The sequence below is a fragment of the Anomaloglossus baeobatrachus genome, chromosome 3 (genome assembly GCF_048569485.1).
Source record: "Anomaloglossus baeobatrachus isolate aAnoBae1 chromosome 3, aAnoBae1.hap1, whole genome shotgun sequence".
In the NCBI taxonomy this organism is placed as follows: domain Eukaryota; kingdom Metazoa; phylum Chordata; class Amphibia; order Anura; family Aromobatidae; genus Anomaloglossus; species Anomaloglossus baeobatrachus.
In genome coordinates, this window is record NC_134355.1 from 580,337,571 (window position 1) to 580,360,465 (window position 22,895).

The 22,895-nt window shown below is 43.1% G+C and overlaps 1 protein-coding gene across 1 annotated transcript in view; it reads right to left on the reverse strand.

The window, feature by feature from the left end:
• LOC142295610 (saxiphilin-like) overlaps positions 1 to 22,895 on the reverse strand; it is a 111,400-nt gene that overhangs the window by 5,674 nt on the left and 82,831 nt on the right. Inside the window, exons 17-18 of the mRNA XM_075338711.1 lie at positions 22,746 to 22,810; positions 14,739 to 14,923 (exon numbers count right to left, since the gene is read on the reverse strand). Coding sequence (XP_075194826.1) covers positions 14,739 to 14,923; positions 22,746 to 22,810 — 250 coding nt within the window. The remainder of the gene's footprint in view (positions 1 to 14,738; positions 14,924 to 22,745; positions 22,811 to 22,895) is intronic.

Below are 22,895 nucleotides of genomic sequence, written 5' to 3' on the forward strand. Positions count from 1 at the left end.
ACAAATACTGGATTTAGTGGACTATTAAAATATTACAACATTTTAACCAATATACCAATACAAAAGTAAAAATGCAACGACTGATGCACCGGTTATATTCCATCCAAGTCACTATCCATAATTCAATAATGAAGTCTACAAATCTCTATATTGGCTTTTTAACTTGGGAAAGACACCAGTACGGTGTCAAAACGTGTTAATTGAAAAAACCTGTTTCCACAACAGCAGCACAAATCCTTACTTCAGTTGCGCAGCCTATTATTAAAAGTTTTTTCACCCCCTTTTGGTGAACTTTATCTGAGGATATTTCCCAGTCACTTGGCAGAAGCGAGTGTTATTTATTTTTTCTGCCTGGTTGTTATCTCATAACCTCCTAATTGGTGTTACTCAATCTTATTCCTTTTTTCTCCTCTGACAGGTTTATCCTATTGTGTGCACCTTTTTTCCCTATCTAGGGCTCTGTGCACACAGTGTGTGTGTTGTTTTTTTTTTTTTTATACGTTTTCTTTAGGGCTGATCGGATCCGGACTGTAAAAGTCCAGATCCGCGCGGTTTCAAAGATGCCCGGTTGCCGAACCCGGGCCCAGGATTCCGGGTCCACGAACCAAATCCGGCACTGGGGAAATTAATTGAAAAATAAAGTAAACAAGGATTAAGTGAGAGTTTCATACTTACGAGACTTGGTGTAATGCAGCAAATTGCTTCTGGGTCGCGCATTCACTTCCTGTACTGCGCAGCTTTCCCCACCCACCGGCCATTTTGTTGTCTGTGATTTGTTGCAGTCAGATGCGCCCCCAGCCTGTGACAGCGTCTGCCTGTGCAGTCATCGCTCATCGCGGCTCAGTCATAGGCTACACTCACAGCCAGCAGTCGTGCTCTATGGCCGCTGGCTGTGAGATGTAGCAGAGCTGGATGCGTCGCTGTGGGACCTCGTGTGGATTACGCCGGACCTGGAGGGGTGTGTTGGGGATTAATAAAGTGGTGAAGGAGGTTTCTCTTAGAACGGAATCACACTTGCGAGGGACTCGCATGAGTCTCACATTGCATTACCCGGCACAGCCGCACACACTTCTGAGAGGAGCATGCATGTATTTCTATATACATGCACGCTCATGTTTAGAGTGTGGCAGGCCGTGCCCGCTGCTGTCATCCCAGCCTCGCACGAATCTGCATCGCATCACCATCACAGCCGCGCACACTTCTGACAGGAGCGTGCATGTGTTTCTAGGTACATGCATGCTCATGTTCAGAGAGCAGCAGGCCGTGCCAGGTAATGTCATGCCAGACTTATACGAGTCTGACATCGCATTACCTGCACAGCCGCACACTTTTCTGGCAGGAGCGGGCCGCATGTGTTTCTGTCTACATGCGCGCTCACCATACTGACCCGCAGACACTTGCACTGCTTTCCCCGCCCACCGGCCGTTCTGGTGTCTGTTATTGGTTGCAGTCAACTGACACGCTGCCACTCAGGGTGGGGGCGCATCTAACTGCAACCAATTATACGCGCCGGTGGGTGGGCAAAAGAGTGAATATTGAATTGTCTGCTCCGGAAGGGAAAAGTGTGACCTGGAAGGAGTTTACCGCCCTGACACAGCCTCGGTGAGTATACTGCGCGCGCTCCTACCCCCCCTATCCTCTCCACTAACGTTTTTAATCTCTGGATTCTGGTCCCCATTAACTTATATGGGCACCGGATTCTGGAGCTGATCAGGTTTTTTTCTTTAATTGAGCAGTGATCTGCCGGTCTCGGTTTTTTGCCAGTCCGGCCAGTTCTAGGTTTGATGTGTTTTTTTCGATGCAGTTTTGTGACAAACGCATGTCTATCCTTATGCCAGCAAAAAGAACAAGAAAATCACTAGAACTACAAACTCATCAAAATACCACTGGACAATTCAATAGTAGATGTCAATATTCTTACTGCATCACAATATTCTGTATGCAAAAAATTGTATAGATGGTGTGCAAAGTCAAGAAATCTATGAGATGGCAGAAATTGTTATTTCTGACAATTCATCTTGGATACAAAATATAAATAAACCTAAGTGTTTAGTGCAGGGGTGGGGAACCTTCCTCTGGCAAGGGCCATTTGGAAATTTCTGCCAACCTTCGGGGGCTGCACAAAATTATCAATTTCAAAATTTTCCTAATATATTTGGTCAAACAATTAATTCTCACCCCTACTGTGGGGGTTGGAGCTGCTTCTCTTTGGTGCGGCTGTGATGTTCGGTGATATTGATCATGTTGCTTCTCAACTTCTTTTCCAGGTTTGTCTTAGTCTGAAGTGCAATTTTGTGATAAGTTTTGTAAGTCATATTTCACATACGAGATGCTGGGACTGCTGTATATACATCACAGTAGATATGGTGGCTGCAGTATATACAGCACATAAAAGATGCTGGGGCACATACATCAAGGGGAGGGGTACTGGGGGCACAGGCAGCACTGAGAAGCATGGACATCGCTGGGGGCACAGACACTGCTGGACAGCACATAGCACTGGGGGGGGCACAAAGCACTGGGGGGCACACAGCACTTGTGGGGCACAAAGCACTGTTGAGGGCACACTGCACTGTGGTGGCTCACAGAACTGGGGGGCATGTACAGTAAAGGAGATGCTGTGGCTGCCGCTCCTCTTCTACTGGGGGATGGCAGGACATTGTGCGCTTCCACACCCACTAACTACATCCTCGCACACTGGCAGCGCATGTTTGGGTTTAAAGTACTGGCAGTCAGCAAGATGAGAACTGTGCTGTGTTCTCAGGAAATCTGTCCTGGGGGCCATAAAAAAGGTCATAATGAGCCTCATGCGGCCCACGAGCCTGAGGTTCTCCAACCCTGGTTTAATGCAAGAATCCAAAAATGAAAAAAAAATGGGCTGCAATGATTAAAAGATATCAAATGATGATAATATAGCAATAATTATATACATAAACACACCGGGTAGTTTACATCCATATATATAATAACCAAAACTAATCATTTTAAAAATAGTTCTAATATCAGATAGAAAAGTGACTAAAGATGTACTCATAAATGTGTAAGTAAGTACTCAGCATATTAACAGATTACTGGATAATCCGGCTGCAGCAGAAGTGGAAAATAGTGTCCATATGGGACTACAAAAGAGTGAATATCTGCTCCAGACCGATACAAAATAATACAATATGAAATAATTATAATAATATCAGAAGCAGATAATAACTCTTTCCCTTCCACAGTGAATCATGACAGTGACAGGAGTCATCAGCTGACCCCCTGCTGTCATAAGCACCCATTGGCTCCCTGTGATCTGATGGTGGCGGGGAACGACACGATCCCTGCAGAGCACGTTAGATCGTGCTGTCAAACTCTGACAGGGGTTAACAGGCAGAAGTCGATCTCTGATCCACCCGTGCCTGTTATTTGCACATGTCCGCTGATAATGGGATCAGGGGAAAGATGTAGGCTTGCCTCGTGAGCCCACATCAAAGGGAGGGAGGAGACCTAGGACATATATATTTATATATAGTGCCTTGCGAAAGTATTTGGCCCCCTTGAATTTTTCAACCTTTTCCCACATTTCAGGTTTCAAACATTAAGATAAAAATTTTAATGTTATGGTGAAGAATCAACAACAAGTGAGACACAATTGTGAAGTTGAATGATATTTATTGCTTATTTTAAACTTTTATAAAAAATAAACTGAAAATTGGAGCCTGCAATATTATTTGTCCCCTTTAAGTTAATACTTTGTAGCGCCACCTTTTGCGGCGATTACAGCTGCAAGTCGCTTGGGGTATGTGTCTATCAGTTTTGCACATCGAGAGACTGATATTCTTGCCCATTCATCCTTTGCAAAGAGCTGGAGCTGAGTGAGGTTGGATGGAGAGCGTTTATGAACATTAGTTTTCAGCTCTTTCCACAGATTCTCGATTGGATTCAGGTCTGGACTGTGACTTGGCCATTCTAACACCTGGATAAGTTTATTTGTGAACCATTCCATTGTAGATTTTGCTTTATGTTTTGGATCATTGTCTTGTTGGAAGACAAATCTCCGTCCCAGTCTCAGGTCTTTTGCAGACTCCAACAGGTTTTCTTCAAGAATGGTCCTGTAATTGGCTTCATTAATCTTCCCATCAATTTTAACCATCTTCTCTGTCCCTGCTGAAAAAAAGCAGGTCCAAACCATGATGCTGTCACCACCATGTTTGACAGTGGGGATGGTGTGTTCAGGGTGATGAGCTATGTTGCTTTTACACCAAACATATCGTTTGGCATTATGCCCAAAAATTTTGATTCTGGTTTCATCTGACCAAAGCACCTTCTTCCACATGTTTGGTGTGTCTCCCAGATGGCTTGTGACAAACTTTAAACAAAACTTTTTATGGATATCTTTGAAAAATGGCTTTCTTCTTGCCACTCTTCCAAAAAGGCCAGATTTGTGCAGTGTACGACTGATTGTTGTCCTATGGACATACCCTCCCGCCTCAGCTGTAGATCTCTGCAGTTCATCCAGAGTGATCATGGGCCTCTTGGCTGCATCTCTGATCAGTCTTCTTCTTGTTTGAGATTAAACGTTTGAGGGACGGCCGGGTCTTGGTAGATTTGCAGTGGTATGATACTCCTTCCATTTCAATATGATCGCTTGCATAGTGCTCCTTGGGATGTTTAAAGTTGTGGAAATCTTTTTGTAACCAAATCAGGCTTTAAACTCCTCCACAACAGTATCATGGACCTGCCTGTTGTGTTCCTTGGTCTTCAAGATGCTCTCTGTGCTTTAAACATAACACTGAGACTAGCACAGAGCAGGTGAATTTATATGGAGACTAGATTACACACAGGTGGCTTATATTTATCATCATCAGTCATTTAGGACAACATTGGATCATTCAGAGATCCTCAATGAACCTCTGGAGTGAGTTTGCTGCAGTGAAAGTAAAGGGGACGAATAATATTGCACGCCCCGATTTTATTATTTATTTTTTACAAAAGTTTAAAATAAGCAATAAATTTCGTTCGACTTTACAATTGTGTCCCACTTGTTGTTGATTCTTCACCAAAACATTACATTTTTTATCTTTGTTTGAAGCCTGAAATGTGGGAAAAGGTTTAAAAATTCAAGGGGGCCGAACATTTTTGCAAGGCATTGTATATACAGTATATATCCTAGGTAAATAAGGTTTTAAAGGGGTTGTTTGGCCTTAGGATTCAAGTCTGAATCACGCAGTGCATGCTATGAAGATTCTCCGATACCAGCTCTGGGGGTGAGCAGTCATATCTTCACAAGTATGTGATTTGCATACTTCTGCCAACATTTCAACTAGACTGGAGCAGGCTCACTTAATGCAATCTAGTCGACACGTGACTGCATGTATGCAAATCACATAGTTGCTTTCATGCACCTGGTACTAGCACCAAAGAATCCTCACAGCATACAGTGCATGTGAGGTGAGGATTCACAAGTCTGCAGTCTCATGGAGTGATTGCAGGCTTAAACTCCAAGCCTGGAGTACCCCTTTAAGGCTGTTAACAATTAGTGATGAGCGAACCTCAGGCTCGAGACTCGGGGTTTGGGCTCGGAAAATGACGTGAAAATCCCTGTGGGGAGTATCGCGCTGTGCCTCTGTCTGATGCCCCGCATTATGCGTGCTGCGGTTAGTGTGTGTTCTCAAATTTGACTTCCAGTCAGTGTTCTAAGTTCCAACATAGTCAAGAAGAAACTGAAGGTTGGACACGTCTGCTCTCGGGTAATATCATTTTTGTTGTTTGTTTGTTTAAGGTCTGTTAACTAAAAAAGATTTTGTGTAAGATTTGTTTAGCGGTAGGGGTAATCTGAAAGACTTGGCGAAAAGGAACACTCAATTGAAGACTGAAGAAGTCTTCTGTAAGTTGAGAAAAAGGGAATCCATTAAGTAACTGCTAATATTCTATTCCCTGAGTTAGCTTGGAACCAAATTCTTATGTTACTTATCCTGAGATTATGCAAACTGGTGACTTATGGTGGCCTCTGATTTCGGAATAAACTAACTGATACTTGGGGAATGTTGTTAGATGGAATACGTGTATTGGATTTCTGTATTGGATTCGCCTTGTTCAAGTGACGGTGCCTGAAGATTGAAAGACCTTTGTAGTAAGAGTAATTGTACACTCAATTGAAGACCATCTTGTCTTCTGTAAGCTGAGGGTCCTTGTACACAGTCTATGAGAAGGCCACTGTAATAAACTATTCCATGTGCATATTAAAGATATTAGTCTAGACAGTGAAGGATTTTGTTAGTCAAACAATTGTGTGTGAAGAAGATGATTGATATATGCGACTCCTTGAATGAATTGAATAATAATAATAATAATGGAAGTATAAGGATTGAAATAAAATCCTGAGTGTATAAGGGTGTACAATTACAGTTGAAACCAGAAGTTTACATACACTATCTAAAAAGACACATCAGCATGTTTTTCTCACTTACATGAAATCAGAATAAACCTTTCCCGTTTTAGGTTAATTAGGAACCAAATTATTTATATTTGCCAAATGCCAGGATAATGAGAGAGAGAATATTTTTAAGGCATTTTTATTACTTACTGCAAAGTCTCATCCATTCGCCGCCCCGTGACGTTATCACAAGGGCCTGAGGGTCAGCTAGCTATGGCAAGCCTATTAGACCATGCCAGGAGCATGGTCAAAGAGGCTTCTGTCAGTGAAGCACTTTCGTTTGTGAATCCTCCCCAACCACACCTATTGCCAATCCATATCATACGCATAAATAGCCTGGGTCTCAGCTTCCCATACACGGTAAGTTTTTTAACTGCATGAGAGGACCCACACAAGCTAGGGACCCCAACGTAGAGAAATACTTTGGCGTAGTGTTGGGGCTCTATTGCATTGATCAATTCAGTAGCTAAATTTCTCTTGATCCATATGTTCATGGCAGTAATGCAGATTCCATTTTTCACATTTTCACTCTTACATATAGCTATTGGATTTTTCAGGCCAGTATTCACACAGCAGTTTCTGCTATTTCATGTATTCCTCTTACATAGTCACTGGTGTGCATACCTTATCTCCCCATAGTGAAGCACTGACTGGTATAAAGATTTGCAATGCTGTTGCATTGCAATAAATTATATCAGCGGAGTATATAAAGTAAAAAAAAAATTGTAAAAATATAAAAAAAAAACCACAAAAAAACAAAAAATGAAACAAAAAATATTAAGTCAATATATATTTATGTAATAAAAAAAATAAAATAAAAGAGCACATCTATTTGGTATCGCCACGTCCAGAACGGCCTGACCTATAAAACTGTCAAACTAGTTAACCCCTGCCTTGAACACCATAAGAAAAAGAAAAAAAAATGACAAACTATGGTTTTTCATAAAACCGCTGACCAAAAAGTGGACTAAAATGTGCTCACAAAGACAAATGTAACATAAATAAAAATAGTATCGATGAAATTCTCATCTTGTCCTGCAAAAAATAAGCCACTAAACAGCTCCATCAGCAGAAAAATAAAAAAGGTATAACTCTCAGAATATACAGTAGCAATGCAAAAATATATATACACTAGAAGGTGGCCTGATTCTACGCATCGGGTATTCTAGAATTTACGTATTGTGTAGTTCATGTATGATTTTTGTTATATATATATATAGATGTTGTTGTGTGTAGTTACCAAGTGTTTGTGTAGGGCGCTGTACATGTTCTGGGTGTTGTCTGGGTGTGACGGGGGGTGAGAGCGGTGTTGTATGTGTGTTGCATTGTTTGTGGAGCGCTGTGTGTCTGTAGCGTTGTGTGTGTGTTGCGCGGTTTGTGTGTGTGTGGTGTGTTTTGGGGGGAGGTATGTTTTGTGCAATGTGTGTGTTGTGCGGTATGTGCGTATATTTGTGTGTGCAGCGTTGTCTGTGTAGGGCAGTTGTTTGTGGTTCCCAGTGTGTGTGTGTGGTGTGTTGTGCAGTGCGCGCGCGCGTGTGTGTGTGTGTTGGGGGGAGGTGTGCACTTCGCATCGTGCTCCATCCCCCATGCAGCGCACTCCCCATCGTGCTCCATCCCCCATGCAGCGCACTCCCCATCGTGCTCCATCCCCTATGCTGCGCACCCCCCATCGTGCTCCATCTCCCATGCTGCGCACTCCCAAACGTGCTCCATCCGCCATGCTGCGCACTCCCAAACGTGCTCCATCCGCCATGCTGCGCACTCCCAAACGTGCTCCATCCGCCATGCTGCGCACTCCCAAACGTGCTCCATCCGCCATGCTGCGCACTCCCAAACGTGGTCCATCCGCCATGCTGCGCACTCCCAAACGTGCTCCATCCGCCATGCTGCGCACTCCCAAACGTGCTCCATCCGCCATGCTGCGCACTCCCAAACGTGCTCCATGCGCCATGCTGCGCACTCCCAAACGTGCTCCATCCCCCATGCTGCGCACCCCCATCGTGCTCCATCCCCCATGCTGCACCAGCATCAGCCTCTCTACCCGCAGCATCAGCCTCTCTGCCCGCAGCATCAGCCTCTCTCCTCCCAGCATCAGCCTCTCTACCCGCAGCATCAGCCTCTCTCATCCCAGCATGCTTCTGGCCATGTGATCCTCCGGCAGGTCCTGGAAGCTCACAGCACAGTATCGCCGCCGAGAAGCAAGCGATATCCCAGGATGTTGTGAGTATGTGGATGCGATGTGATGTGTGTGTGGATGCGATGTGATGTGTGTGTGAGGTGTGTGTGTGTGTGCTGTTATGTGTGTGCGTGTGTGTATTTTCCGCCGCTGCAGGACCTTGATGCGCTGGTAACTATGCTACCATGGTTACCAGCGCATCTCGTCCCCCGCTCGCACGGGAGCCCACACCAGCATATGCTGGCCAGCCCCAGCAATGCGAGGGTATGTGTCGGCTGGTTTGGCGGCGTACGCTGATGTGGGCTCCCAGGGATACAGTACTCACCTGGTAGTCGTAGCTCCGTGACCGTGTCGGTTCGGGGAATGCGGGGGGGTGGCGGGGCCAGAGCTAGCGTGCATTGCGTGAGGGGGGTGGGGCATGGCCGAGTTGCCAATGCCTGCAGGGTGCCGGGGCGAGAGGCCAATCTGTGGGGGGGCGGAGCCCGGGCGAGCAGCCGGCCAATCCGTGTGGGGGCGCAGCTTGGGCGGGGGCCAATCCGTGTGGGGGGGCGGGGCCATGGCGAGCCCAGCGGCCAATCAGCTTTGTGTCACCGTAAGGACACAATTTTGGAGCAAGACAGACAGACAGACAGACAGACAGAATAAGGCAATTATATATATATAGATTTTTAAATAGTTTTTATTGTTTAAAACCAACAAAACATAAAAAAAATATAAACATGGAATTGCTGTAATTATACTGACCTGAAGAATAAAACTGTCATCACTTCACTTTTACCAACAGTGGAACGGGCAAAAAAGAAACCGTTCCTTAATTTCATTCTGCCTACTAAAATTCAGAATAGAAAGCGATCAAATAATTTTGTGTGCCCGAGAACAGTACCAATAAAAAAGTCAACTCATCCTGCAAAAAAACAAACTCTCACATGAGACTGTTTAGGCAAAAATACAGAAAAAATTATAGCTCTAAAAATATAGCAATGCAGCCAAACATAAAAAAAGAATATAAGGCTATGTGTACACACTGCAGATTTGTTTCTCCAGCGAAAAATGCACCTCTGGCCAAAAAAACCGCATCAAAACGCATGTATTTTTGCCGCATTTTGGTCCCTGCATTCTTTTAACATTATCAATGGCAAAACACAGGGAACAATGCAGGGACCTGTAGAAAAGAAGTGACATGCTGCTTCTTTTTGCTGCAGAAAAACTGCAGCACAACCTGTAAGGTAAAAAGAAGCAACGTGCGCACAGCATTTCGGATTTCTCATAGACTTTGCTGGGGAAGGACTGTAGGAAGTTTATGAACACAAAATGCACCAATTCTGCAGCAAAAACGCAGCAAAAAAAGCAGTGTGCGCACAGGGCCTAAATCTGGTATCATTGTAATCACACCGACCCAAAGAATAAAGTGATATAATCACATACTGCACGAGCAACGGCATAAAAAAGAAAGAAAACCAATTCTTGCCCTGCTGTTGATTTGTTTATTCTGCCTCCCAAAGATCGCAGTTAGGCTTGGCTCTACACTAAGCGCCTCCTTCGGTTTTTCATGTAAATCTCTGAAATATGTGATTCAGACAGGACCCCCAGCAGAAGATTTCCTATAATGAGGCAGATGGAGACACTGTGGATGCTGTTTGGCCTCTGATTCAACGGTGCCCTTCTTTTTAGGCTTGCACAAAAGAGCGATTGTCCACAGGTTTGTACACCTCTGAAAAGCCAGACACCACTAAACAGGGACCAAACGGAGTCCAGAGTAACTCTACTGCCTCATTATATTGAAAGGATACGTCTTAGGTTTCATCTGAATGACATGTTTCAAATATTTAAATGGAAATCCAAAGTAAGTGCTCGGCATAGAGCACTAGATACATGTAAAATGATCAAAAATGTTCTCTACCCCAAAATACCATCAATAAAAGCTTCAACTCAATCCACAGAAAACCAGTCCCAACTCTGGTCCATCACTTGTTAACAGAAATATAGGGGATGTCCAAGTTACTGGTATCACAAAGGCTCTGGAAAAGTGACGTGGCTATCAAAATCTACGCTCCTAAATCCCAATGCCTGCCTCCATTCTGAGCCCCACAGGGTGCCTAAACCGCAATTAGTATCCACATGTTTACCTTAATGTGGTGAGGAGAGCCGATTTAACTGGGTGCGTGTCTCTAGAAGCACAACCTGGGCACAATATATTAGGCATTACAATGCATTGACACTACAATGGCAGATTTCTAATTTTCATTCTGTAACTTCTGCTTGTTTGTTTCTGAAAAAGGCCCATGGTGTAAAAATAGTCAATACATTCAAAGATGAATTCTCAGAGGTAAATATAGACATCCAAGGTCATGTCCTCCTGGTTACCACGTGCTCCGCGGCGAGCCCATGTTAAATCCCCGTACATGTCTGCTCATCCAATGAGCAGACATGTGCAGCTAACAGGCACGGGTGGATCAGAGATCCACCCATGCCTGCTAACCACTTAGATCGCGCTGTCAATATCTGACAGTGCAATTTAAATGGCCATGACGGGGATCACTCCAATCCTCACCACCATTGGCGGCCCCAGGACATGATCACAGGGAGCCATAGTCTTGCTATGGTAGTGCCGGCTCAGCTGATGATCCCTGATGCTACCACGACTCACTTCCTTTGAGAACCGACAGAGCACCAGTATAGGAACACTGCATTTTTTCTGATCAGAACTATGCTGCAGCATTGCTCTGATCAGTACAAGGGATCGCAGTGTACAGTGATGAAGTCACCTAGGGGGGGCTAGAAAATCAATAAAAAAAGTTAAAGAAAAGGTTAAAGAAATATTAAAAAAAAAAGTTCAAATCACCCTTTCACTCCATTGAAAATAAAATAGTAAAAAAATAACAAAATACATATATTTGGTATCACAGCATTCAGAAATGCCCGACTATCAAAATATAAAATCAATTAATCTGATTGTTACATGGTGTAGCAAGAAAAAAATTAAAATAACAAAATTACTTTTTTTGGTAGCCACACATTGCATTAAATTGCAATAACAGGCGATCAAAACTTTGCATCTATGCAAAAATGATATAATTAAAAACAGTAACTCAAGATGCAAAAAACAAGTCATCACTAAGCCCCAGATCCCCAAAAATTAGAACGCTACGAGTCTTGTGAATTGGCAGCAAAAGCGCTTTTCTGATTTTGAACAAACGTCTGAATTTTTTTTTACCCCTTTGATCAGGGGTCTCAAACACGTGGCCCCTGAGGCTGCTTCTTGTGGACCATGGCCCCCTTGATGATCGCGGCTGGTGCCGAGGTCGCAGCAGTCAGTGCTTTATTTTAGATGATTTGCCGTCGCTGTGCAGAGTCAAGCTCTGTGCACAGCTATCGCAGCCACAGGTCAATCAAAGGCCAGTAACTGAAGCATATGACCTTCACCTGCTACCTCTAATTGGCCGGCGATTGCTCGTGGAATCGTTGTGCACAGAGCTTGACTCTGCGCAGCACGTCTGAAGTAAAGTGATGACTGACTGCGGCAACAGGGGCATGATCACCAAGGGGACAACTGGTCGCAAGAAGAGGACGCAAGGGAATGGAGGACAGCCAGGTGAGAAGGGCTGTGATGTATCCTGCAGCCCCTGGGCTAGTTCTAGAGACCGCAGTGCTCGGGTTGGCAGCCGCACTTTCCTGGATGACAACAGTTAAATCCCCGCCTGCACGTAGCGTTCTCTGCTGAGCGCTGCGTCCAAGGCAAGTTCATCTGTGGGTGGAGCTAGCGCACCATGTGCTGAGCTCTCATCCCATAGAGAGGAGCTGAAGCACCAACATCCTGCCGAGCTGTATGTTCCCCCAACCCCAGCGCTGCCTGTATACCCCCCATGGCTTTCTATCCCCCCCAACCCCAGCGCTGCCTGTATACCCCCCAGAACTGTCTGTCCCCCCAACCGCAGTGCTGCCTGTATACCTCACAGAACTGTCTTCCCCCCCCCCCCAACTCCAGGGCTGCCTGTATACCCCAGGACTGACTGCCCCCCCAACCCCAGTGCTGCCTGTATACCCCCTGGGAAATATCTATCCCCCCAACCCCAGTGATGCCTGTATACTCCCCAGAACTGTCTGCCTCCCAACCCCAGCACTGCCTGTATACCCCCCAGAACTGTCTGTCCCCCTAACCCCAGTTCTGCCTGTATAACCCCCCAGAACTGTCTGTCCCCCAATCCCAGTGCTGCCTGTATACCCCCAGAACTGTCTGTCCCCCCCAACCCCATTGCTGCCTGTATACCTCCCCAGAAGTGTCTGCCCCCTCCAACCCCAGCACTGCCTGTATACTTTCAGAACTGTGTCACCCCCACCCCAGTGCTGTATACCCCCAGAGCTGTTTCTCCCCCACCAACTGCTGTATATTACTTACAAGAAGGGGACAAAATGTAAGAAAAAATAATTAACAATAAAGCATGATATTTCTTTCATCATTAAAAATGCTTTATAAACAAAAAAGTACATATTTGTTATAATAAACAAGCAAAATCTATTCAAAAACAGTGATCCGAAGTTGTAAAGAGAAATAAATGGTACCAATAAAAACGTCACTTTACCCTGCAAATAATGTGGTCCCCCCAAATTATTATTTTTTTCTATATGCGGCCCATATACCCAGCTAAGTTAGAGACCCCTGCCTTAGATAAAAAGAAAACTATACATGTTTGGTGTCAACAAACTCTTACCAACATGAACCATCATACTGACATGTCAGTTTTACCATATAGCTAATATGGTAAATAAAAGATACCAAAAACAATCGTGAAATCTCTTTTTTTTGCAATTTCACCGCACCTGGAATTTTTTCCCCATTTTCCAGTACATATGGTAAAACTAATGGTTGCATTCAAAAGTACAACTCATTACTTGTTCCACAAAAATAAGCCCTTAAATGGCAATATTGACATAAAAATAAAAAAGTTATAGCTCTTGGAAGAAGGAAAGGAAAAAAAACAAATAAAAAACAAATTTCGCTGGGGGGGGGGTGAAGGGGTTGAGGGCATAAAAATTAAAAGTTTGAAAATTCCAACATTTTTGCCAAATTTCCAATCTTTTCACAAATAAATGCAAAAATTATTGTCCGAAATTTACCACTATCATAAAGTACAATATGTCATGGAAAAAAAAGAAATCTCGGAATCACCGTAATCTGTTGAAGTATTATTATCTCATAAAGTGACGCTGGTCAGAATTGTAAAATTTGGCCTGGTCAGGAAGGTGAAAACAGGTTTGGGGGTGAAGGGGTAAAGGAGCGTGCAATTGTCTGTAAGAGTTTTAGATTGTGCATGAATTTTGGTCCAGTTGTCCAGGAAAAATTGAATAGTAGGTTGGCAACCCTGATCACAATGCGGTACAACCTATACAAGTGTATAGTCACAGGATTTGAAGGTGTAGGAATTGCATCTAGGCATTGGTGCCCCAGGAGATACAAGGGCTCTCTGGCACATTACAAGGCACATAGTAGGTGGGGACCCTGTTACAAATTTGTATTTAGGCCCAAACTATTATGCATCATAACAAGACACAGCCTATAACACTTTTCTGAGTGCTGCTGTACATATTTTTGTATCGTTGTTGACTTTTCAGCATGCACCTGTTCACACCTAGTGGATGTGCTGGTCAGTCTTTTTATATTAGTATTCCATTCTTTTTTGACTGAGCACTCCACCCTTCAGCCAGAGCATTTCCGTTTAGCCGGATCCTTTCTGCCCATTACTTGTAGGTTTTTTAACCCAGATAGAGGCGTACAAGGATAGGGTCCTGACAAAGAGAGGTACGCCTTGTCGTTGGCTGTCGGGCTTACATGAATTGGCCAATTTGTTGACCAAGTATCTCATTTTCTCCAATAGCAGTAATGCAGTGCCAAAATTCCTGTATCTCATGTTCAGATATTTCAGCTTTACATATTTTTATAACACTGTAATGTTACACAATATATAGATATACTGTAAATATATTTGTTTTGTGTGTGTAAAAAGTCTAATAATACTAAAGTGAATGTTATATGTAAGACTCTTGTCTTATGGGGAGCAAAACACAAAATACAAAACTTTTCACAACTATGAAATGTATTTCTGCTTACATTGGCACAGCGCCTTCTCTAATGTGATACCAGTCACTTACTTGCTGATTTAGTGTAATTCTTACAATATCTCTGAGTTTCTCTGATCTGGTAACAATATTTTGAGGAGGAATGCCAGAAAGGCGGCATTTTTTGTAGTCATTGACAGGGGCACGAGATCCGTCAGGACATAACAGCTCAAAATCGGTGGATTTTAAATCCTTTGCCCAAAGTGCTGGATTTTTACCTGGAGGACAAATAACATTATTTATATAAAATATCCAGCAATATTCACCCAAATAAGTCAGAATCAAATATACAGTTAGGTCCAGAAATATTTGGACAGTGACACAATTTTCGCGAGTTGGGCTCTGCATGCCACCACATTGGATTTGAAATGAAACCTCTACAACAGAATTCAAGTGCAGATTGTAATGTTTAATTTGAAGGTTTGAACAAAAATATCTGATAGAAATTGTAGGAATTGTACACATTTCTTTACAAACACTCCACATTTTAGGAGGTCAAAAGTAATTGGACAAATAAACCAAACCCCAAAAAAATATTTTTATTTTCAATATTTTGCTGCGAATCCTTTGGAGGCAATCACTGTCTTAAGTCTGGAACCCATGGACATCACCAAACGCTGGGTTTCCTCCTTCTTAATGCTTTGCCAGGCCTTTACAGCCGCAGCCTTCAGGTCTTGCTTGTTTGTGGGTCTTTCCGTCTTAAGTCTGGATTTGAGCAAGTGAAATGCATGCTCAATTGAGTTAAGATCTGGTGATTGACTTGGCCATTGCAGAATGTTCCACTTTTTTGCACTCATGAACTCCTGGGTAGCTTTGGCTGTATGCTTGGGGTCATTGTCCATCTGTACTATGAAGCGCCGTCCGATCAACTTTGCGGCATTTGGCTGAATCTGGGCTGAAAGTATATCCCGGTACACTTCAGAATTCATCCGGCTACTCTTGTCTGCTGTTATGTCATCAATAAACACAAGTGACCCAGTGCCATTGAAAGCCATGCATGCCCATGCCATCACGTTGCCTCCACCATGTTTTACAGAGGATGTGGTGTGCCTTGGATCATGTGCCGTTCCCTTTCTTCTCCAAACTTTTTTCTTCCCATCATTCTGGTACAGGTTGATCTTTGTCTCATCTGTCCATAGAATACTTTTCCAGAACTGAGCTGGCTTCATGAGGTGTTTTTCAGCAAATTTAACTCTGGCCTGTCTATTTTTGGAATTGATGAATGGTTTGCATCTAGATGTGAACCCTTTGTATTTACTTTCATGGAGTCTTCTCTTTACTGTTGACTTAGAGACAGATACACCTACTTCACTGAGAGTGTTCTGGACTTCAGTTGATGTTGTGAACGGGTTCTTCTTCACCAAAGAAAGTATGCGGCGATTATCCACCACTGTTGTCATCCGTGGACGCCCAGGCCTTTTTGAGTTCCCAAGCTCACCAGTCAATTCCTTTTTTCTCAGAATGTACCTGACTGTTGATTTTGCTACTCCAAGCATGTCTGCTATCTCTCTGATGGATTTTTTCTTTTTTTTCAGTTTCAGGATATTCTGCTTCACCTCAATTGAGAGTTCCTTAGACCGCATGTTGTCTGGTCACAGCAACAGCTTCCAAATGCAAAACAACACACCTGTAATCAACCCCAGACCTTTTAACTACTTCATTGATTACAGGTTAACGAGGGAGACGCCTTCAAAGTTAATTGCAGCCCTTAGAGTCCATTGTCCAATTACTTTTGGTCCCTTGAAAAAGAGGGGGCTATGCATTACAGAGCTATGATTCCTAAACCCTTTCTCCGATTTGGATGTGAAAACTCTCATATTGCAGCTGGGAGTGTGCACTTTCAGCCCATATTATATATATAATTGTATTTCTGAATATGTTTTTGTAAACAGCTAAAATAACAAAACTTGTGTCACTGTCCAAATATTTCTGGACCTAACTGTATATATATTTGTGAAATGTAATTTAACTTCAACTTCTGATTATTTCTCCACTTTTCATTTGAAAATCAAAGCAAGTGCACATCAGAGTCCTGTCATGTGTTATATGAGAAGAATAGAGATGAGCAAACCTGTTCGATAAAGGTTCACCAATTTCAAATTCGATACTGAACACTTTTCCAAAAAGTCGGCAATGTTCGGTTTTGTTCGATCACTGACTGCGTTTTAAAAAAATACTTTTCTAATAGCATATTATGCTTTTGTATAGGATTGTGGTGCTATATGATGAATAGGGGGTTGTGTTTAATGAGTGGAGGGTGTTGAGACTCGGGGAAAAGCCAGAGGCGCGCGGCGTCATTTTTTTTATTCTTAACTTTATTTGCAGATGTTCCTGCAGCTAATCACGGGGCAGTAAATATCCACAAGGTTCAGACACAAGGGCTCGTGTCATTGGCTGCCTAAGTCACATGTTTCTCTGCATATAAAATGCGGACATGCGGCGTTGGCGCCAATTTGTGAATGTTAAACATTAGAAAAGGTGCTGCTGCCGGGGCTGCTAGACAGGTTAGCTAGAGGTTTAATGATAGGTAGTTGAGATAGATAGGAGAGCAATAGTGTAGAATAGGGACGTGCAATGTAGGAAAGATGTGTGCCACTAATTGGCATTTCATGAAATAGGGAATGCTACTTGTGATTGTCTGCTAAACAGTTGCCAGTGAATGATTTAAGTAGGTATTACTACATATACTACCTGCTCCAAATTAGCCAGTGAAACACATTTATAGGTAATGCTATGTAATACTGTCTGCTCCAAATTAGCCAGTGAATCACATTTCTAGGTATTGCTACGTATTACTGCCTGCTCCAAATTAGGCAGTGAAACACATTTCTAGGTATTGTTAGTTAGTACTACCTGCTGTAAATTTGCTATTGAAGTAGCTAAAAGGTCTTGGCAGTTTTCATTGCCTGCTCAAAATTATGCAGTGACCCACATTCCTAGGTATTGTTAAGTAGTACTGCCTTCTGTAAATTTGCTAGTAAACTAGGTAAAAATGTGTTGGCAGTTTTCATCGCCTGCTCAAAATTACACAGTCAACCACATTTCTGGCTAATGTTAGTTAGTACTGCCTGTTGTAAACTTGGTAGTGAACTAGGTAAAAAGGTCTTGGCAGTTTTCATTGCCTGCTCAAAATTACGCCATCAACCACATTTCTAGGTATTGTTAGTTAACACTGCCTGCTGTAAATTTGCTAGCGAACTAACTAAAAAGGTCTTGGCACTTTTCAGTGTCTGCTACAAATGATGCAGTGAACCAGATTTTGAGTTATTGGTACTTTTTAGTGTCTTCACAATATTGCCAACTCAGGCAGAAAATAAATAATTTTTCTTTTCAGTCAGGTGTCTGACAGGTGTGGGTGTAGGGTTGTGAAACATCTGTTTGAAAGGGGAAGGGTATATCAACCATGAGTGGTAAATCATGATGAGGTTGTTGTGGAAGAGTGAATAGGCAGGATGTGGTAGGTGTACGTTTGGGAAGTTCTGTTAGTCAAAGCTCTAATGAGGAAACACTGGATCGTATCCCAAGATAAATGAGAACAACTTCCATTACTGGACAGCCTACTCCACTAGATTTCTTTGGCAGCTGCACATCGTTTCAACTTCTAATTGAGGCTGATAAACAGCAGTTGCTGGAGTGGATGGCAAGCACTGCATCAAGTGGCCTCTCCTCCTCTTCCTGCACCTCAATATCACACAGAGTTCATTCCTCAGAGGTGCCACCCCAATTACACTTGTTTCCACCTGTTTTGTGAGGTCTGCAGTTTGCAGTAAGGGTTGCCTAGCCTGGGTCTTTTTTTAAAATTGCAAAGGATGACCCAACTATCTTTATCTGCCAATGTTGTAAACAATAAAAAAATCAAATAATTTGACTACTACATGCATGCACATGCGCAACCAACGTGCATTACTGTGGGAATCTTAATGTGCTAAAATGCAGCCTACCGGGACTACCCAACCACTGGCCACCAAGTGAAACACGTCTGCTGCTTCTTCCTCCTACTGTGTCACTGTTGAAACTATTCTTACACAGGTCTCTGACTGCAGAACCTCCACTTGTTTACATGCTATAGATAGCATGAGTGAGAGCTTGTCAGTTGTTATGAAAGTGAACATGCCTGGTGTTTTTGGCTTATGTGAAACACTGAAGCCACATCCTGTGTGTTGTATGGCCCATACCTTCCTGATGTGCAAAGCCACTATAGGGATATGGATGGGAGGGCAATTGATGCCACTACCCTGCTGTCTGTCTTCAATGTTTTAAATGTCTTGTCTGTAGTGGAGGTGTGGGAGCAAGAGGCCTAATCCCGTCACTCATCCCACTTTTTATTTTTAAAAATTTAAATGCCATGCCACATCCATATTGGGGGGGGGGTAAATTATGCCACTGTCCTGCTGTCTGCCTGAAATGTTTTTAAATCTCAAGACTACAGGATGGGTCTCCAAGTTGTGTCTTGTCTGTACTGGCAGAGGTATGGGACTACCAGCCCTTCACCTGTCTCTCATCCACCTCTATATTTATGTCAATAGTCTGGGAAGCTAATGGCTATACCAACACAGTGGGACTACACTGTAAAACGTATTTTTGCTGGTTTGGAAGCTTTTTGATCCCCCTAAAGGTGTTTTCTCTGCATTAAGTTTGGCCTCCCATTGAATCCAATGAGGTTTGAAAAGGTTCGACGAACAGTTCAGTGAACGTAGTGTTTGTTTGGTAAGGCTTGGCGAACCAAACTTTGAAAGGTTCGCTCATTTCTAGAGAAGACCACTATCAGACTGGGGCATAATAAAACTTAGAAGGCACTGTAGAGGAACATGTGGCTGCACTGTTAGAGTATGTGCCCACGATCAGGACTCGTTGTGTTCAGAACGCAGTGAGCCCTGACCGGGGGGCGTATGTCCCCTCCGCAGGAGAATGCAGGAGACTGCAGCTGTTAGTATCAAGCTGCCGGTCGCTGCTTGATCATTCTCCCCCTGTGCCTGCATGGTGACGTCACTCCTGTGCGACTGCTGTGCTGAGGCATGCAGAGTGCAGGGCGGTAGGACGCTGATCGGAGCAGCAGAGGAATGAGGAGAGAGGTGAGGACAGAGCAGCAGGGAAATGAAGAGAGGTGGGTACTTTTTTTTTTTTTTTTTTTTTTAAATCTGTGGCCAGAGGAATGGGGGGCTTCATTTTACATGGAGGCCCAGGGGCTGCATTATACATGGAGATATGGGGGGGCTGCATTATACATGGATGCCTGGGGGGCTGTATTATACATGGAGGCCTGGGGGCTGCAGTATACATGGAGGTCTATGGGGCTGCATTATACATGGAGGTCTATGGGAATGCATTATACAACATGAAAGACACCTTATACATGGACTATAGGGGTGCATTATACATGGAGGATTATATTAAGCGCTGCGGAATATGTTGGCGCTATATAAATAAACAGTATTATTATTTTTATTATGGAGGAGTATGGGGTGCAGTATAATATATGGAAGACTATGGGAAATGCATTATAATACATAGAGAACTCTTGTGCAATATAATATATGGAGTACTATGGGGTTGCATTACAATATATGGAGAACTATGGGGTGAATTATAATACATTGAGAACTATAGTAAATGCCTTATACATGGAGGACTATGGGGGTGCATTATAATACATGAAGGGTTATGTGGGACCCTTTATACTGTATGGAAGGCTATGTGGGGTCCATTATTTTATTTGGAGAACTATATACGAGGAAAGACAAAGTTACAAGCATGGGATGGGAACGTTTTGTGCTGAGGGAAAAATGCTGTTTCCCTCAGCACCCAGCTGTCCCATACTCTGTTATATACAGTTAGGTCCAGAAATATTTGGACAGTGACACAATTTTCGCGAGTTGGGCTCTGCATGCCACCACATTGGATTTGAAATGAAACCTCTACAACAGAATTCAAGTGCAGATTGTAACGTTTAATTTGAAGGTTTGAACAAAAATATCTGATAGAAATTGTAGGAATTGTACACATTTCTTTACAAACACTCCACATTTTAGGAGGTCAAAAGTAATTGGACAAATAAACCAAACCCAAAAAAAAAATTTTTATTTTCAATATTTTGTTGCGAATCCTTTGGAGGCAATCACTGCCTTAAGTCTGGAACCCATGGACATCACCAAACGCTGGGTTTCCTCCTTCTTAATGCTTTGCCAGGCCTTTACAGCCGCAGCCTTCAGGTCTTTCTTGTTTGTGGGTCTTTCCGTCTTAAGTCTGGATTTGAGCAAGTGAAATGCATGCTCAATTGAGTTAAGATCTGGTAATTGACTTGGCCATTGCAGAATGTTCCACTTTTTTGCACTCATGAACTCCTGGGTAGCTTTGGCTGTATGCTTGGGGTCATTGTCCATCTGTACTATGAAGCGCCGTCCGATCAACTTTGCAGCATTTGGCTGAATCTGGGCTGAAAGTATATCCCGGTACACTTCAGAATTCATCCGGCTACTCTTGTCTGCTGTTATGTCATCAATAAACACAAGTGACCCAGTGCCATTGAAAGCCATGCATGCCCATGCCATCACGTTGCCTCCACCATGTTTTACAGAGGATGTGGTGTGCCTTGGATCATGTGCCGTTCCCTTTCTTCTCCAAACTTTTTTCTTCCCATCATTCTGGTACAGGTTGATCTTGGTCTCATCTGTCCATAGAATACTTTTCCAGAACTGAGCTGGTTTCATGAGGTGTTTTTCAGCAAATTTAACTCTGGCCTGTCTATTTTTAGAATTGATGAATGGTTTGCATCTAGATGTGAACCCTTTGTATTTACTTTCATGGAGTCTTCTCTTTACTGTTGACTTAGAGACAGATACACCTACTTCACTGAGAGTGTTCTGGACTTCAGTTGATGTTGTGAACGGGTTCTTCTTCACCAAAGAAAGTATGCGGCGATCATCCACCACTGTTGTCATCCGTGGACGCCCAGGCCTTTTTGAGTTCCCAAGCTCACCAGTCAATTCCTTTTTTCTCAGAATGTACCCGACTGTTGATTTTGCTACTCCAAGCATGTCTGCTATCTCTCTGATGGATTTTTTCTTTTTTTTCAGCCTCAGGATGTTCTGCTTCACCTCAATTGAGAGTTCCTTAGACCGCATGTTGTCTGGTCACAGCAACAGCTTCCAAATGCAAAACCACACACCTGTAATCAACCCCAGACCTTTTAACTACTTCATTGATTACAGGTTAACGAGGGAGACGCCTTCAGAGTTAATTACAGCCCTTAGAGTCCCTTGTCCAATTACTTTTGGTCCCTTGAAAAAGAGGAGGCTATGCATTACAGAGCTATGATTCCTAAACACTTTCTCCGATTTGGATGTGAAAACTCTCACATTGCAGCTGGGAGTGTGCACTTTCAGCCCATATTATATATATAATTGTATTTCTGAACATGTTTTTGTAAACAGCTAAAATAACAAAACTTGTGTCACTGTCCAAATATTTCTGGACCTAACTGTATCTTCTCTCAGCACCCAGCTTTCCCATTTTTTGATATGAGAAAGCTGGTGCTGAGGGAAAGATGTATAGCAGAGAATGGGGAAGCAGGGTCTCGAGGACAAGATGGATATCAGAACATAGGAAAGCTGGGTGCTGATAGAGGGATTTCAGATTATGGGAAACCTGGGTGCTGAGGGTAAGAGCCAAGTGTCAGTGTCATTATCCCGTACCCAATGTGTCGGTGTACGTGAAGGAGGAGGGCCCAGGTCTACACTTTGCATCGGGGCCCATCAAACTCCAGTTACACCACTGTATAAGAGTTATAAGGGTTATCATTGGGAACACAATCTTTTATTTGATATTGAATTCAACAACCTTTCTGTATCCAAATCAATACTGTAGCCTCCTCAGGATGTTATTGAAATAGCTTGAAAGACATTTTAGCTATTTTTAAGCCAACATACTTATTTTTATATCACTCTTTGTTAATTATTATCCAAAAATTAGTAATGTATCTAGTTTTGTATATCTGTAATGTTGTCATGTTTGTGAGGCGGTGTGAGATACTTTTTCTCTTACCGTCTGTGTTTTCATATACAGCAGTGTGCGGCACAAACGCCACATCTCCCTTCTCCACCAGACACCTAAAATCAAAGAGAAAAGTGTAACTGAGCTGAAGTAAAATAGATGTACGTTCCATGGTGGGCCGTGAACAATGGAACCGTTTCC